General features: G+C 41.2%; 1 protein-coding gene across 3 annotated transcripts in view; it reads right to left on the reverse strand.

Moving 5' to 3' along the window:
* LOC311249629 (uncharacterized protein) overlaps window positions 1–17,481 on the reverse strand; it is a 28,645-nt gene that overhangs the window by 409 nt on the left and 10,755 nt on the right. For 2 of the 3 annotated variants that reach the window (XM_084340821.1, XM_084340823.1), the window contains one exon: window positions 7,441–7,575. In XM_084340821.1, the coding sequence (XP_084196947.1) occupies window positions 7,441–7,575 (135 nt within the window). Of the gene's footprint in view, window positions 1–5,808; window positions 5,964–7,440; window positions 7,576–17,481 lie in introns of those variants that run through there. The other variant, XM_084340822.1, reaches the window with a different exon arrangement.

Consider the following 17,481-nt stretch of genomic DNA (forward strand, 5'->3'; position numbering starts at 1 on the left):
CATAGAAGTTTATTTTCCATTTGTGTATATGTGTGTGTGTGTGTGTGTGTGTGTGTATATATATATATATATATATATATATATACATACATGTGTGTATATATAGTATATATACAGTATATATATATGTATGTATATATGGCATATACAGTCATGATCATGGTACGTACACAGTCTTGAGTTCCAATGATTTCTACAACTCCCATGTTTCTGTGATGAATGAGTGGAACACAAACTACTTTGTTACAAAAACATTCATGAAGTTTGGTTCAATAATGAATTTATTATAGGTCTTTTAAAAATGTTCCCAAATCTGCAGGCTCAAAAATATACATACATTAACTCTGATATTTGGTTAAATGTCCCTTGGCAATTTTCACCTCAATGAGGTGCTTTTGATAGCCATCCACAAGCTTCTGGTCGTCCTCTGCCTGAATTTTTAACCACTCCTCTTGACAGAATCAGTGAAGTTCAACTAAATTTGTTAGCTTCCTGAAACAGACTTGTTTCTTCAGCACAGTCCACATGTTCTCAATGGGGTTCAAGTCAGGACTTTGGGAAGGCCATTCCAAAACCTCAGTTCTAGCCTGATTGATCCATTCCTTTAATACTTCTGGATCATTCTTTTGATTAATACTTTTGGATCATTGTCCTGTTGGAACACCCAACTGCACCCAAGAGCCAATCTTCTGCTGATGATTTTAGGTTTTCCTGCAGAATTTGGAGATAATCCTCCTTCTTCATTATTCCATTTACTTTCTTTAGAGCAGCAGATCCACTGGCAGCAAAACAGCCCCACAGCATCATACTACCAGCGCCATGTCTGTCTGTGTGCCTGTGCTGTGGCTATGGTCTACTCTGCTGACTTCCAGCTCTGCTCACCTGACTGCCATCATCTTGTCATCTGTCCCAGTCTGCTCACCTGCTGCCCATCGGCTCATCACCTCCAGTATATTAACCCTAGCTAAACTTCCACTCTTGGCTGGATGATTGTTGCGACCCTGGCAGTTGCCTCTCTGACTCTTAGTGTTATGTGATGTGATGTGATGTAATGTGATATTCCTCGCACTTTGTTTTAGCTTTTGGTTAACAAGTTTTCCGTATGCCTCAGGACAATCTCATAATGAGACATCTCATCTGTATGTCTGCTTATACCTGCTTGCTCATCAACCATCCCTGCACTTCTTCAGCTGAGCCACAGTCTGCCATCCCCTCTTCACCTCCATCTCCATTCTAATAAACATTATAACTAGGGATGTACAATATCCTACCGAATTTCGCAATATCACAATATAAAAATGCAGCCATACCGTCGTGGGACTGTGACAATATCTACCAACCTATCACATGGTTATTTTGCTCATAAAGCTCATGGATCTTGGGAAATGAGTATGAATGCTTTCTCCGTTCTCCTTGTCATTGTATTGCTCTGTTTGAACAGCAGAGGGCGCAGTCATACCGCTCAACACACTCGTTTTCATAAGACCTGCCCTACTCCGCCTCTGATTGGTTGGCTTCATGGGTTTTGTTCTCGATGCTTAACTGTTACACGGACGCTCCGGTTATGTTTTCGGTGGTCTTCGAGCTGTAATGAGCTCCGCCACCTGTCCTGTCTGCTTCACCTCATCACATCAAGACACTGCGACAGCCAGGCGTTGTGTTCACCAGCGGGGAAGCTCCGGCTCACAGTCCGCTGCATCAGCTCCGCTGCTGGCTGTTTGTTTTTACAAACCACTCGTGAGAAAAAAAATCAACCCATTACCAGACAGCCACTGAACAGACAGTAAGGAAATAATAACGTGTTCGTGACGCTGACCGAGATTTTAGTGACCCTGGAGGGAGGGAGGGAGATCGGTGTGACCCTTGGCCGAGTGCCTGTTCTCGGCTGTCCTCCTGTGTCACACCCCCCTGAGGTCCATGGCAGCCCCGCTGTACAACCAGAGGGAGGGAGGGACAGTTACTGGCTGCAGGCTGCTGTATTGTTTTGCAGTTGTACATAGTGTGATGGCTACTTTTTACACATGCTTGGATCATGGCCACTACTACGTGTATTATACTACAGAAGGAAAGCAGAAGTAAAAAAAAATAAAATAATGTATATGAATAATAAATGCGATACTAATCGCATTCATTATTAAAGGACTTTGTTTGAGTCATTTTTTTATTTTTATTTTTTAAATATTGTGATACATATCATACCGTGAGTTTTTGGTATTGTTACATCAATAATTCTAACTGCATCATTCCTCCATGTCTGTCTGCATTTAGGTTTTTGTTGCAGCCTTATATTACAGAATGATCCTGCCAAATTTGAAGCCAGCAGACGAAGACTCTTTTGATGAACTGTATATCAAAGATATTTGGTGATCAACGCAGAGAGACAACCTGTCTTATTAACACAAAAAACTGTCCTCAAAGCCTTGGCTGAAAATCTCTATACATGCATGGGCCACAGACTTCATCTGCACCCCCAAGCCTCAGCTCCAGGCTCATGTCTATTGACCCAAGCCTCAGCATCAGGTTGGCTGCAACCAGCCTGCACTCTATTCCATCAGGCTTGGCTTTGGTAGCCTATAGCCTTCCTGACCTGAGCTGAATAACCACCAGCCTGTTAGCCTCCAGCCAGCTTCTGTGTCAGCTAGCCGGCTGCCTGCTAGCCTCCTGTCAGAGACTGTGTCTGAGCTGGCTGGCCTCCAGCCCAGTGACGCCTTCAACGGGTCCCACTAGTCCCCTTTCTGGGGGACCCTCAGCACATCAATGGATTCCAACACTGACCTGCTGTTGTTGAGCAATTTTACCAGCTGAAACCCTCCCGCGTGGCATCTAGCTATTAGGGCTCTCACAAGGGCCATGGTCTCTGCCTCTAAAGGCAGGGACTTAAAGCAATCATTTGCATAGAAATTGTGCTTGACGGTGTCTGTCACGTGTGCTGGAAGATTTGCTGTGTTATCCTCAGCAGTTTTTCTTAAGGCGAAACGGGCACAGCTGGGCAATGATACCGCACCAGATAGATGAACAGTCATTCTGTATTCAGTGAGCTGTTGTGTCACTTCGCCATCACAGGAAGCAAAGAAAGTCACTTTGACTTGGTGATACATTGTTTGTATATCAGCCATCATTGCGACTGATTCTTGACAAACCTTGTGAGAACTCGTATCACTCTAAAGGTTCCCTTTTTAGGATGGTGCACGCCATGATGCCAGATGTACCAGCCCTTTCCTTTTCCTTCCAGTTGGTGTTTGGTGTGTAGCCTTTATTAAATACATCATCAAGAAAGTTCACCATATTCCTCTTTGAATGTAGCATTTTTCTTCAATTTCCTTTTCAGACACAGGGCCCTTTGTTCAGCAACGTGGTAGTTATTGAGCATGGTGACATTATCCTCTCTGGAAGGTAATCTCAGACAGAAATGCTCATTGTTGAGTTCAGCAGAGCTTTTCATGATTTCCATGAACTTGAGATCTTCTCTTGACATTCCTGACTTTTCATCTGCTGAGTTCTCATTGAAGTCATGGTTGCATTGCTTTACCAACAGCTTCTAGTTAGAAACTCATATGTGGTTGGCTATAATGGTGGAACAACTGCCTCCAGTCTCATTGTCTCCTCTCAGCAATCCACTATCCTCTCACCCCAACAGGGTTTTGACCACATAAGGTCTTTGCTGTTTACTAATTTCTATGGTTCCATTAATTTTGTAAAGTTGGTTCCAATTAACAGCTCCACATCAACATCTATGACAGGAGTTTCTACACAGCTTAAGTGCTGCCAAGCACATAACCTGAGACATTGGAGAGGAGACAGATCAATCGAGGTATTTTGAATATAGAAGCTACCACCACCATGCCAGAGATGGCTGTTGTATCACATATCCTGCCCCCTTTCCCCAAATAGCCAAATGTGTGCTTTATGGAAAGATATCAGCGAATCACGTTGTTGCACTGAGGCAAGCAAGACTCACAACAGTTTCAACTGATTAAGTGCGGCTGCAGACGGACTTCTAATAAGCATGGAAGAGGAGGATATCACACTAGTGTACAAGATTACCAAGCAAAGTGAGGTTATTCAAAGATTAGACATTAAACTCACATTTGGTCAAGTGCTCTGGTGGGGTGGGCTGAGCTGACCACATCACATCCCGTCACTCAGAATTAAACCTTACAAGAAGTTGGTGTCGTGAAACTATGCACATGCGCAGTAGAAGTATAACCTGTGGGGGAAAAGGCCTTATTTTGGGACAAAGTCACCAAGCCTTTTAAGTGTTTTTTAAATCAGATTTGACCGGCAATTCTATACATGTAGTTTTTAATCCAGGTTACCATTAAAAGTGAAATTCGGGCTCTCTCCCCATTAATTTAGATATGGGCCTGGTCTTGTTACCCTGAAACAACTGCCCAGGGGTGTTGCAAAGATGGAGAGACCTGCCTACAAGGACTTTGACTTCACCCTTCCTGTTTTGGAATGGTATCACAAGTCAAAGGCATCTTATCTTGTGTGAACACATCAGCCAATGTTACTGTTGAGTGCAGCTACCTCCAATCTACAAACTCTTCCGAGTTCATTGTTATCAAAAAGAATTTGTCATTTTTTCCTCTCACCTCCAGCTCTCTCATGAGTCAGTCCAAGCAAAAGGTGCCTGTACTGCCAGGATCAAGGAATGCCGTGTAACAATCCCCTGATGTTTCTTGCAGTGTGTCCTCTGATTTGGTTTCCTTCTGCTTTGAAGGGATGTGGAGGATGGTAGAATGTTTCAGGTTACACAACTTGCAGGAGACAAAGGCAGTCCTGACTCATGTGTCCAACAGATAAACACTCAAAACAAACACCTTTCGCCTTTAGGGAATCTATTTTCTCTCTGTGCAATTTCCTTCCAATTTGGGGTACACATCCAATATGTGTCTCTCAGCGGACATACTAACTTTGTTGGTTTATAAGTTAAGTTTTTCTTTTTCTTTTGCTTTTGAGTCACAGGTTCATGGATTAACAGCTGCAAAAGAGGTAGAGAAACTGCTTCCTTTCCCCTTGATGCAAACTTGTGATACCTTGTACACATCTTTAAGTTTTGGTGAGGAGATAGATGTGTCCTTACTGTTTGTCCTAACAGTTAATCAGAAGCAATAGATAAGTTTATTGACAGCTATATTGTGAATAAACCTGACAATATAGCTGTAACCATCCATCCATCCATCCATTTTCTTCCACTTATCCGGGATCGGGTCGGAGAAGGGTATTCCAGACATCCTTCTCCCCGGCAACGCTTTCCACATGGATGAACTGGTAAATCAATGGCTTCGCCTTCTAGCTCAGCTCCCTCTTCACCAAGATGGTCCAGCACAGCACCCGCAGTACTACTGATGATGCTGCACCAAACCAGCTGTCCATCTAACACTCCATTTTCCCATCACTCATGAACAAGACCCTGAAACTGCTCAAGATAAAATAGATTAGACAAGCCTTTATTACTCCCACAACGGGGAGATTAGCATTATTGCAGCAGCAAATGAGATGGCAAAAAAGAGAGAATCAGTTAAAACAGAAATACAAAATAATAAATATTTTAAATATACGTAAAAAAAAACAAAAAAAAAACAGTGCTCCTCCTGCAGCTCATAAGCAGTGTTTCTCCACTTTTTCCTCATTTTACAGGGTAACTTTGAGAATATAGCATGCATGTTAGATGGCACATTCATATCTGACATGTAGGAAACATCCTCCGTGGCATTACAGCATACCCGAAGAAACAAGGCAAAAGCTTACAAATCCTCCAATTTCACTGGCGACCATCCAAGAGCTTTTTCCATGTACCCAGTAGCTATTCTTTGCTCATTTCCAAGATGTTCTTGCAAAAGTGTCTTTGCCATACTCCTGAAGGTCTCCATCAAAAGCTGGTATATCCCTTGGGGGCAATGACAACATGGACTGCTGCTCCATCAGCAGGGCTGTGATGTAATTCTGCCTCTGCATGACTGTGAGAACATTGCCTTGGTCCATATTAGTTTGTATGTACATCAGAACCTCTGTACTTAAGCACAGTAACTTTTGCTGTGTGAGCAGCGATTTGACTTTGCAACTCAAGCACCCCCTTTCGTTGTCTGATTTGCTCCTCCTGAGCCTCAAGCTCATGTTTTTCTTTAAGAGGCAGCTGCCATAGCAAGAAGAGCAACCCTTTCAGCCTCTGCCTGAAGGCATGCAGAGGAGGTTGATGACCTTAAAAGACCTAGTGCTGGAGCGACCAGCTGATGAGCATGTTTTACCACCAACAATAGAAATGCTGTCATCTGGACCAATATCATTAATGGGCACAGTTGTTTGTTGCAGCATTGACAGTGACCACAACATTATCATCAACTTCATCATCATCATTTGGTTCATCATCATCCCCACCTCCATCATCATGTTTAAATTGCTCCCTGGTATTATGCAATCATTCTTTCATTTGTTGTATTATTTCTTTGTTACTGTGCATTCAGGTTTCAACCCATTCATTTTGTCATGTCCTCAGGTATTAAAGGTTTGAATGACTTATACAACACCACTATTTCCACATTTAAAACATGTTATACATGGATTGCAAGTCAGACACATTTTCATTTGAAATCATCACTTGCTCAGCTTCCTTTTTCTTTTTCCTGAAATTCCTTCCGCTTTTGATTTGATATTATTCTTGTTTCCAGTGCTTTAAATGTAAGTTTACTCAAGCGTATTCTCTGGTTCACTTTGATGACTGATCCCAATGAATGCATTACTTTCCTCATTTTGATATTGATTTAACAAAGCCTTTATTTGGAAACGTAGCAGGATTTACTTATATCCTATTGTGAGAAGGCCAATCTCCTCCACAACTTTCTTTCACCAGGCTTTCTCTTATCAGCATTCAGCTGGAGCAGATGAGGAGCACAGTGCTGTCTTTTTGTGTTGCAGAACAATGTGATTCATCCATTGAAGCTGAGTTTTTCAACTAATTTAATGGTGGTCAAACAACAAAAAAGGAAAAAAATTAGGTCTGCCATGGCAAAATGTTTATCACCTAATTGGTACAAAGATTAAAAAACACATAAAAAGCTGTGTGTACTGAATGAATAAAAACAAGCTTGTATAAAACAACACAAAAAACTAACGGCACGTTCACACAGACCCACACGAATGGTTGAAAAACTGTGTGGCTTCCCTCATTTCCAATTTCATCATCTGTTTACCTGTGATTCACCTAGGTTATCCAGGCTACATGATTGATTACCTGCCTTCAGGTGTGCTGGTGAGGTGATAACATTCACACAACTTATTTTGTAGGCGAGAGTTAGATTTTACTTTAAAATGTCATAACTTTACAATACATCCTTTTAACTTCAGAATGAATCTGACATCAAATGTCTTGGCTGATTCTACATGCCTAACTAAATGACATCTGAGATCAAGTGTATTGTGAAAAGAGCTCATCCTCACCTGATCATGGTAGGGGTTGGGGTAGTCACAAATGTTCTGGGAAAAGACAGAACGCACCAACATTTTCACCTCTTCAGGGTAAACATAGGTGGGCTGACACCGGTCCCCCTCTTTCACACCAACCCTGTGAAACATCTGGAATAAAAGAGGGAGAGCTGCAACAATATTTCATGACTGCTGGTGGCTGTGAAAATGCAAGACTAACTCTTGAGGATCCATTTTCTATTGCATATTCAGAGGGGTGTACTACGAAGCAAGATTAGTGGGTCAGGAATGTATGTTGAGTGTGAAGCCAGGGTTTTCAGTTTCATGAAGGTGGCGCTCCTTTAACCCGGTGAGATCACTATGGTTACTTATGCTGCAGACCTAACCTGCTCAGGCCTGGTTGGGGTGGGAGCCATGTGAGTGCAGGCCAGCGGGGGACTGGGGAGGAGGGACAATCGTGCTTTGGCACGGTTCGGAGCAACTGGGCAAGTGTAAGTGTGCCCTTAATGTATCAATGGCATTTTATTTCTTTTTTTTTTTTTGTTGCCATGGGAACCTCTATCAGTGATGCAGAATCTCTGAGTAAGAATATATTTTTTCTTCCAAGTTGTTCTTGCTCTTACTGAACTACTGATTGTGCTTGTGCCATGCTGATGATAAAAGAAGACTATCATTAATCATAGTCTATGACCTTGACCGTGCATATGAAATGACGTATAATTCCAGTACCATTTTGGGTTGTGTTTTTGTGCTTGTTTTTTCCACTGCTGGTACATTACAGACACAAGAACACTGTTAGATAATGATTAGTCAATTGAAATCACCTTGATTTGGCCAAAACCTAAAGTGATATCCATGAATACTTTATTATGGGACACTGTCAGACCAGAATGTAATTCTTCAGTATAATGTTTAAAGACGCTGTGCCAAGTTCAGAGCTAAAGAGCTTGAAAATGTGCAGTTGTTAGAAATAAACAGTAAGCATTGAGAGTGCACAGAGTGGTAAAATAAATATATTCATTTGCGAATTTACACATTTCTGCTAGCATTCCTGCCTTCTTTGCAGCAACAGTGTTGTTTTTTGCTGTATTTTTTTTTTATGGCTGTCAAGTTATTAAAAAAAATTAATCCAATTAATTCCAAGCTTTGTAATTAATTAATCAAAATTAATCACGCATACCAATATTTGCCATAAGCATTTAAAACATTTTCAATGCAAATGTATTTTTTTAAATGAGTGAATCACCAAATAAATGGACATTCTAAACTTTAAAAGGAGGTGATATTTCAAGCTTGTAGTACTCTGATGACATGAAAATTCTTTACCGCATAAACTGCGCAAAACAGTGCTCCTGTCAACGGTTCCACCCGGGTGTTTGTTGTAGCCCCACTCCAGTGTTCTTTGATAGGCCACTCCATAGTGGCCTATGCTGTAGTGAGCATTTATACATGTGCGCTGGTGTGTCTGCATTGCTGGCGGTAGTGAGCAGATTGCCAGCGGACTTTGAATTGATTGATTTGCAGGAAGGGCTATATGTGAACCCAGCTTGAATGACCTGGTTTCACCAAACCTGCTCGTTAAGGGGCAGCCCACCCTTCAGACATCCAACCTGTCCACTCTCTCTCGCCCAGAGACCCTGTGGCAGCAAAGAGAGGCTCCGGAGAAGGAGTTTAATCCAAGAAGAGCAGCAGCCAGCCGGTCAGAAGGGACTGCAACAACCGAAGAGTGCAGTGTGGTTATTGGGAAAACTACTGCTCACAAACGGCGCTAGGCATCAGAGGAGAAGCCGGAAAATGTGATGCTTTCAAGTGAAACTATAACATTCCTTGTGGTCCCCAGCGCTGCAACACGCACTTACATTTCTGGGGAGGTGTATGTCAAGCTATGGCTTAGGGCATGCACCTTTGTAGAGGCTATGCTCAGCAGTGTTTAGTCATCAGCCTCCAGTTTACAAAGCTGCTGGTCATAGAGCGCAATTAATCTGTGTAATTTGTTTTCACATGATATTTTTTCAATAATTAATTAATAGCCCTAATTTCTTCACAATCTTTATACGCAGAAGTATACCCAGTTGAATGATGGGTAATTGCACCCACTTTCTCTGACTAGGGTTCTTGTTTTGGATCATGGCGAGAGCAGCATAGTCCAGACCAGTGTTTCCCCTACCGTTGTATAGGGGGGACGCCCCGCCCCCCCAACGGGACCCCGCGCCCCCCCTGAAAGTCAAGTTAATTTCATTTATATCACCAAATCACAACAGAAGTCATTTCAGGTCACTTTTCCTATAGAACAGGTCTGTACCGTGTTCTTTTAATAAATAATGATGTGACTGATCTAATTTAAGCGAGGACATTTCATTTCATTTTCTTCATCGTCGAGCATCTACGCTTCTCCTCCGCTCTCTGTTTTACGATGGGCGGAGCTTCGCACCGGCGTACACACAAACAAACACGTGAACACACACCTACAGACAGACACGGAGAGAAGAGGGCAGCATGTCGCGTCGACCCCCACTGCCTGAAAAACAGGCGAAAATATCCACGTTTTTTAAGCGCAGATTTAAAGTGATTCTGGCGAGGCAAACGTTAGCTCTGCTGCTAGTAGTAGCGAGAGTTTCTCTGCCGCTGCTGGTTCAAGCACAGAGCAGAGTACATCCATGGAGCAGAGCAGTAGCCCACCTGCTTCACCCCCTCCCCCCGACAAGCAGCACAAGTCCAGTCACCATAGGTTGACAGGGTTCAACCCAACCTGGCTGTCAGAGAGGAAGTATTCATCCTGGCTGTACAAAACTGATATTGGTAAGCACGCAAAAAAAAGAGAAACAACACAGATAGATGGATAAATAAACAAAAGTAGATAGATAGATAAACAAAATTAGATAGATAGATAGATAGATAGATAGATAGATAGATAGATAGATAGATAGATAGATAGATAAAACCATTGCAAATAGTTGTTAATAATTGTAAATAGTTGAAAGTAATTGTACCTGTAATTTGTACAAAAAAGAAAGACATTGCAAAAGTAGTTGTAATTGTTGGAGAGAAAAGAGAAGAATATTGCAAAAGAGTGTTCTAAAGTATTGTTATTAAAATGATTCCTGTTTGTTAACTGTCAGCCTGTTTGGCCTGCTGCTCCCCCCCCAAAAAAATAAAAACAAAAAACGCCAACCTAGGGGAAACACTGCAGACTGAGGGGAATTGGCAATAAGAAGGATCAGGAGAAAGCCTGCTGTTAGACCAGACTTTCTTCTCCCCAGCCACATCCCTCCCTCATGTTCTGGGTATGCCCTGTAGCCCCTTTACCAGCTGAATATGACTTGAATACTGTAACTCTACATGAATGTGTCCACAAGGCATTCTGATCGGATGCTGAACCATCTCAATTCATTGCAATTGGCAGCAGGGAGATGTAATAAGAAGTATCAGGAGAAACACAGAATTTTGACTGATTACTGTGGGCCAACTATAAATACTGTGCTTTGCTTATTCCCACTCTGTCTCCTCAAACAAAACACAAATCAAACAGGTTATCATTGTAAGACAGTCCATAGTGGAGTGAATGAGTGGCCCCTGCCACCAGCAACATGAGTTTCAAACATTTGTTGTTGCCTTCCAAATTACCCATATGGTCTTGTTCTCACTACATAGTGCCATATAAATTCTTTTCCTCATTATTATATTGTTACGGCTCCAGCCGTATTTTGTATTTTTGTTGTTGTTATTAATGTGTGTGTTTATGTTTCACGCCGAGTGAGAGCTCTTGTTTCCCTCCAAAGCTGGTCTCCACTCATCAGGTCCCGCACCGCATTGGCCAAGAGCAGGTGACGAGCCAGCTGGGGATTGGCTGTTGCTGGAGAGCGAGGAGATTTTAGACGGTTCCATCCAGAAGTTGTGGAAGATCGCTACCGGCGAACAGCATCCTCCTCGCTCGTGCTTTACTTGTGTTTGTGCTTGATCGATTGAGTGCTAGAGTGCTCTGTGTTTTTGCCAGAGCAAGGCTGTTTGGAAATAGGCAGGAAGCAGTAGGGCTGAGCTGCCTTTTTCTTTACTCCCTGTTTTTTGTCTCTTTTTGTTCCTTTTCGTTCATGGGGTTTAATTAGATTACCAATCGGAAGTTTAGATTGGGTTTTTTTTTTTCGTTTTTTTTTTATCAGGGAGAAACATACAAAATAATTTCAGCACCATTACACACACACAAAGCAAAACAAAAACATGCACTTGCACAATTGCACTAACATATTCTCCATGCTATTACTCTCCCTTTCATTTTACAATGTGTAAAATAGGAATATTTGAACAACGGATGTCACACTTCCTCATTTTCCTGTCAAGATCTACTGCCAGCAATTTTCAGCTGTCCCAATAGATTAATAGTCTGGTACTTCAAGCCATGTAATAGAGGTACTTAAAGCAGTTCAGGTCTCCGTGATCTTATGTATCTGATCCATTTTGACCACCATCTCTCAAATTTCTCCGATTGTAGTTTTTAAGCGAATGTCAGTCTCTCCATGATATAGATTTCATGAACAGTTCCTTGCAAGTCTTCCAGTGTCGGTGCGTTGGGTTGCATCTACTTCCTTGTTACTGCTTTCTTCGCTCCAATCAATAATATCTTCATTAGATTTTTGTCTGCTATGGATTGAGTATGTAATGCCATGTTACCAAAATACATTGAGCTGACATCAAATTGTATAGTAATTTGAAATATATATTCCAGACAATCACGACATGATGCCAGTAAGACAAAAGTTTCGGACAATCCAAAAATAAATGATAATGGTTGGCAATATCTGAACCACACATCCTCCAACAATTTGTTCCACTACCTTGATGTCTCTTCTGCACAGGTGTTATAAAAAAATCTCATAATGTTTTTCCATCCAAACTCCCACCAGCTGTGTGAAGTTGTGGTTTCCCATTGTAATTTACAAATATTTTCCCATTCATCCTCAGGAATGTCCAGATCTCCCTCCCTTTCCCATCTACATTTAATATGCAGGGTGTTCGCATTCGAGGAGTCTTGGAAACTTTTGTATAATCTAGATATTAGTCTCTTTCCACTCACTCAATTGAGACAAAGACCTTCAGGATATCACTTCTCAAGTCCTCTGTCAAAATTGTATTTAATTGATGCCTAACTTGAAGTTATCTGAAAAAATCTTGCTTCTCTCAACCATATTCCCTTTTGAGATTGTCAAAACTTTTCACAGACCCATTGTGTATGAAGCAGCAGTAAGCCGTAAGGCCCCTTTCCATCCATATTTTAAATCTACTGTCTGACCTATTTGGAATAAAATCCATATCATATGCACACCAACGTATTATGTTTTCTGCACCCTTTAAATTGTTTTTCCTAACTACTTTGTGCCAGGTTTTTAGTGTTGTTTTTATCCAGGAGTTATTCTTATTTGTAAGACCGTCTACAAGTTTTTTGTCTGCCATTGCTGCCTGTATAGGTGGACCCACAGATCCTCCCTCTTCCATTTCCTTCCACCTGGCCCTGAACTGTGGGTCACAGAGATACCCCAGGGTTCTTATCTGAGCCGCATAGTAGTAATCTCTTAAATTTGGCAGTGCCATTCCTCCTGTGTCTTTTGATAGTTGCATTACTATATATTTTATCCTTGGTTTTTTACCCATCCAGATATATCGAGAAATTACTTTCTGCCATTCAATGAACTGTCAATCACTTATTTCAATTGGCAGCGATAGGAAGAGATACAACAGGCGGGGCAACGTCACCATTTTGACCAATTCAATCCTTGAAGTTAGACTGAGAAAAGGTAAGTGATTCCATCTGGAGATGTCAGACTTAATTTTAAGGTTGAGAGGAATTTAGTTGGCTTCAAATAATTTTGTAATGTCTTGGGTAAGATTAATTCCCAGATACTTCATTGATTTCTTGTTACAACTCAGGCTGTATTTAGTTACCATATCATCTGGTGGGTTAAAAATTAAAGGTCATAGCCTGGGTTTTCTGGATATTTATCTTATAGCCTGATAATTTACCAAACATATCCATCGACGACATTAAAGTTGGTAGAGATGTGGATGGTTGCGATAAAAAAATTAATACGTCATCCATGAACAAAGATATTTTGTGTTCCTGTCCTGCTATATTTATTCCCTTGATTTACTTGTTTTTCCTAATATATTGACTGAGAGGTTCTATAAAGAGGGCAAAGAGAAGTGGGGAACAGGGGCAACCCTGCCTACAAGAACGCTCCAAAATAAAAGAATTTGAGAGGCTGCCATTTATTTTAATTCTTGCTGTTGGATTAGTATATACAGCTTTGAAAGCCTCGATAAGACTATGATGAAAACCAAATTTTTCCAACACCTTATACAAAAAAGTCCATTTTACTGAATCAAACGCCTTCTCTGCATCCAATCCCATTAACATAGCCTGTGTCCTGTTTTGCTGGCTATGCCACATAATATGTAGCGTCCTCCTCAAGCTGTCTTGGGTCTGTCTCTCATGGATAAATCCAGTTTGGTCCAAATGGATAAAGGATGGCAAAAGTTTTTCAATTCTCCTAGCCAATATTGACCTATAAATTTTATAATCTAGATTTAACACTGAGACGGGTCGAAATTGTTTACAATCTAATGTATCTTTACCTTCCTTTGGTATTACTGAGATTGTAGCTTGCTTCCATGAGGGCGGAATCTCTCCCTTTTTGAGTGCTCCATTACATATCTGGCACAGTCTCGAAATTAACTGTTCCTTGAAAGACTTATACCATTCGGCTGTGAAGCCGTTTGAACCTGGACTCTTATGTGGTTTGAGTCTTGATATTGCTGCCTTGACTTCTATTTCAGTGATATCCGCAATCAGGACTTTATTTTGTTCTTGTGTGATTGTGGGAAGATTTAGAGATTCAAGAAAACTCTTCATCTCATCTTCGTTATCTAGCTTTGGTTGTGAATATAATTCCTTATAATAATTTTCAAAACTTTGATGAATTTGGTCTAGTCTATGCTGTAATTTCTTAGTTTGAGGGCATCTTATCTTATTAATAGTGGCATCTGCCTGTTGTTTCCTCAGTTTATATGATAACAGTTTCATTGCCTTGCTTCCTGCCTCATAGTACCCCTGTTTCAGAAATGCCAGTTTCTTCTTAACCTCTTCTGAGAATATCTCATCTATCTCATTTTGCAGTTTTTTAATTGATACTTCTTTGGTCCCTAGTCTAGCTTTATGGTCTTTTTGTAATTCTCTGGTTTGGTGTATAGAGAGTTGAGCCTCTCCTGTCTACGTTCTTTAGTGATGAGGAAACAGAAATTATTTTCCCCCTCAGGACTGCCTTAAATACGTCCCACACCATAGAGGTGGAGGAGACACTTCTCCATTGTTGTTTTCTTTAAAATAGGTATCTATTGCCTTTTCCAACTCTCCTTTTACCTGAGGACTATTCAATAAACTTGAGTTCAATTTCCATAATGTAGATTTTGGGTTATTACCAATATTAACTGTCATTACTATTGGTGCATGATCAGACATATCAATTGTTCTAATATCACATGGCTGAATTCTAAATCGTTCTCTCTTAAATGCAAAGAAGTATTCAATCCTTGAATAAGTAGATTGAGGTGCAGAAAAATAAGTGTAGTCACGGCCTGTTGGATTAAACTCCCTCCAAACATCTACTATGCCGATTTCTTTCATTATAGAGTTTATTTTATTAATCGTGGGTTTACTATGTCCTAAATCAGAGGTGGAAGATTCCATTTTTGATAATCTTATATTCATATCTCCTCCACATATAAGCACACCCTGAGCTTCAGCAGACATCATATCAAAATTTTTTTTATAAAAAGTCCAATCACTCCCAGGAGGAGCATATATGCTGAAGAAAGTTACCGTCAGCCCATCAATCCTTCCCGTTATCATTACATATCGGCCTTCTTTATCTTTAGTCTCTGAAATGTGTTCATATTGGACTTGATTTGAAATAAGGATGGCAGACCCTCTTCCATGTCCTGATTTATAGGATGAGTGAAATACATGTTTGAAGCCTCCTCTTCTCAGTTTTGTATGTTCAGTTTCAGATAAATGTGTTTCCTGGAGGAATGCTACCTGAGCACCCTCCCTTCTCAGTTTTGACAATATCTTGCCTCTCTTAATAGGATTAAGTATTCCATTTACATTGAAGGAGACCACTTTTAAAGTATTACTTGCTGGTACCATTACTAAGATTTGTTTCCCAGTTTTTAGATGGAGTTTGTGCGACATCTCTATTTCTGCTCTGAATAGCAGCGAACACATGAACCGAACAACAACCAATGAGGTTTGGAACTCTTATAAACTGAAAATGTTCGTTAGGGTTTCCAAAGGTGGGGTTAAAAGAAAAACCCTGTATGAGGTGTTTCAGTGCGGCTTTAGAGAGGGAAAGCCTCTCTTCTGCGAGAGGCAGCAGGAATCTCATCCATAATGTCAAAATGTGCCCCCGACATATTGATCATCCTCAATTAGGCTCTTTGATAACTAAATGAAATAGAAAAAAGGATACTTCACTTTGAGATAATAGTTAGGCGCCTCTGTTACATGGAAAATAATTTGGAAAATAATTCTATCTCTTCTAAACATAAACCTAGAATATCAAAATAAGTGGGTTATTGCTGTAAACATTCTTTGTCGCAGTGGAGAGGTTTTGCATCATCTTTAAGAGTCTTACACTCACTCATTAGACAACATGTGAGGAGCTCCCGCTGCTTCTCAGAAACAGCTGAGCAATGCCCGAGCATAAATCAAAGATTTCCAAATCTATAATCGAACTCCTTTTAAACAATACTTGCGTGGTCATTTTCTACTCAGTCGTATCTTGACCGGAATGAATCTCTGGAGCTTGTCTCTGATCGTCAATCCTCGGCGTGTATGAGTCTGTGTTCGTCTTCGACAGCCTCCAGATCTGCTCCAGCAGTGTCTCGGGTGGTTTAAGCACTGTGACCTGCAGCCCCTTCTCTGCCATCTCCTTCGTTGCTTCCTCGGCCGTGTTATAGGTGCGTGTCCCATCCGCGTAAAAAACTCAAAGTCTGGCTGGGAAGGGTGTCTGACAGCGGATTTCTTTTTCCTTCAGAACCCTCTTAGCTTCCATGTACTGTTGCCTTTTCTTCAACACACTCGGTGCGTAGTCATTGTCCAGATTAATTTGTTTATTTTTCCACATGAAGCCCCTTTTCGTAAGATTTCTTCTTTTGTCCTGTAGCTCAGAAACCTAATAATGATGGATCTCGGAGGTGCTCCTTCTTTCGGTACGGGTCCAAGTGCCCGGTGTGCCCGTTCGATATGAAGATCCATGTCTTCCGCCAGAGACAAGCCATGTTTCAGCAGTTTTCTGACAAACTCTATAATTGATGAAGACTCGTTCTCTGACACCTCCGGAATGCAATAGACTCTAATGTTGTTTCATCTGGATCTTCCCTCCTGGTCATCCTGTCTTTCTTCCAGGTGGGCTTGAAGTTTTATCAGCTCCTCCGTCACTTCTTCTAGCGACTGCATTCTCTCCTCCGTGTTTGAGACACGCTCCTCTACTTCGTCAAGTTTCTTTTTGGTTTTGCTGATCTCTTCTTTGATTTCCTCGAGTTGTTGCTTATTGTCTTGTTGGAAATCTTTTATCCCAGTGAGAATGATTTCCAGGCTAGCTTCCATGTTAGCTTCGCCTTCCTCTCCGTTATCATTAGCTGGTGAGCTAGCTGGGGAAGACTCCGGACTCTGGTTTCCTTGTGTTTCGGCGTTCTGTGCAATTTTCTTAAGTTTGACTTTGCTCTGCCTATCTCGCAATGAATTCTTGCCCTTACCCATGTTTTACCTTCAGTTTTAAATCGAGTTTGTCAAGTTATGGGCACTTAAATCCTAGTAGTCGGGGGAGATTCTCTCTCAAGCTGCCATCTTGGCGGCCGCTAAACCGGAAACCTATCACCTCTAGATTGGGTTTTTGTTATTTTGGACTGAGCCCACCCTGAACAGAGGCTTCACCATTGTATATATTTTCACTCACACTCTGTATAGTCGCACTTTGTCTTTGTAAATAAATTATTATTGCTGTACAT

Source organism: Pagrus pagrus, assembly GCF_965226575.1.
Source record: "Pagrus pagrus genome assembly, chromosome: 20".
Classification (NCBI taxonomy): Eukaryota; Metazoa; Chordata; class Actinopteri; order Spariformes; family Sparidae; genus Pagrus; species Pagrus pagrus.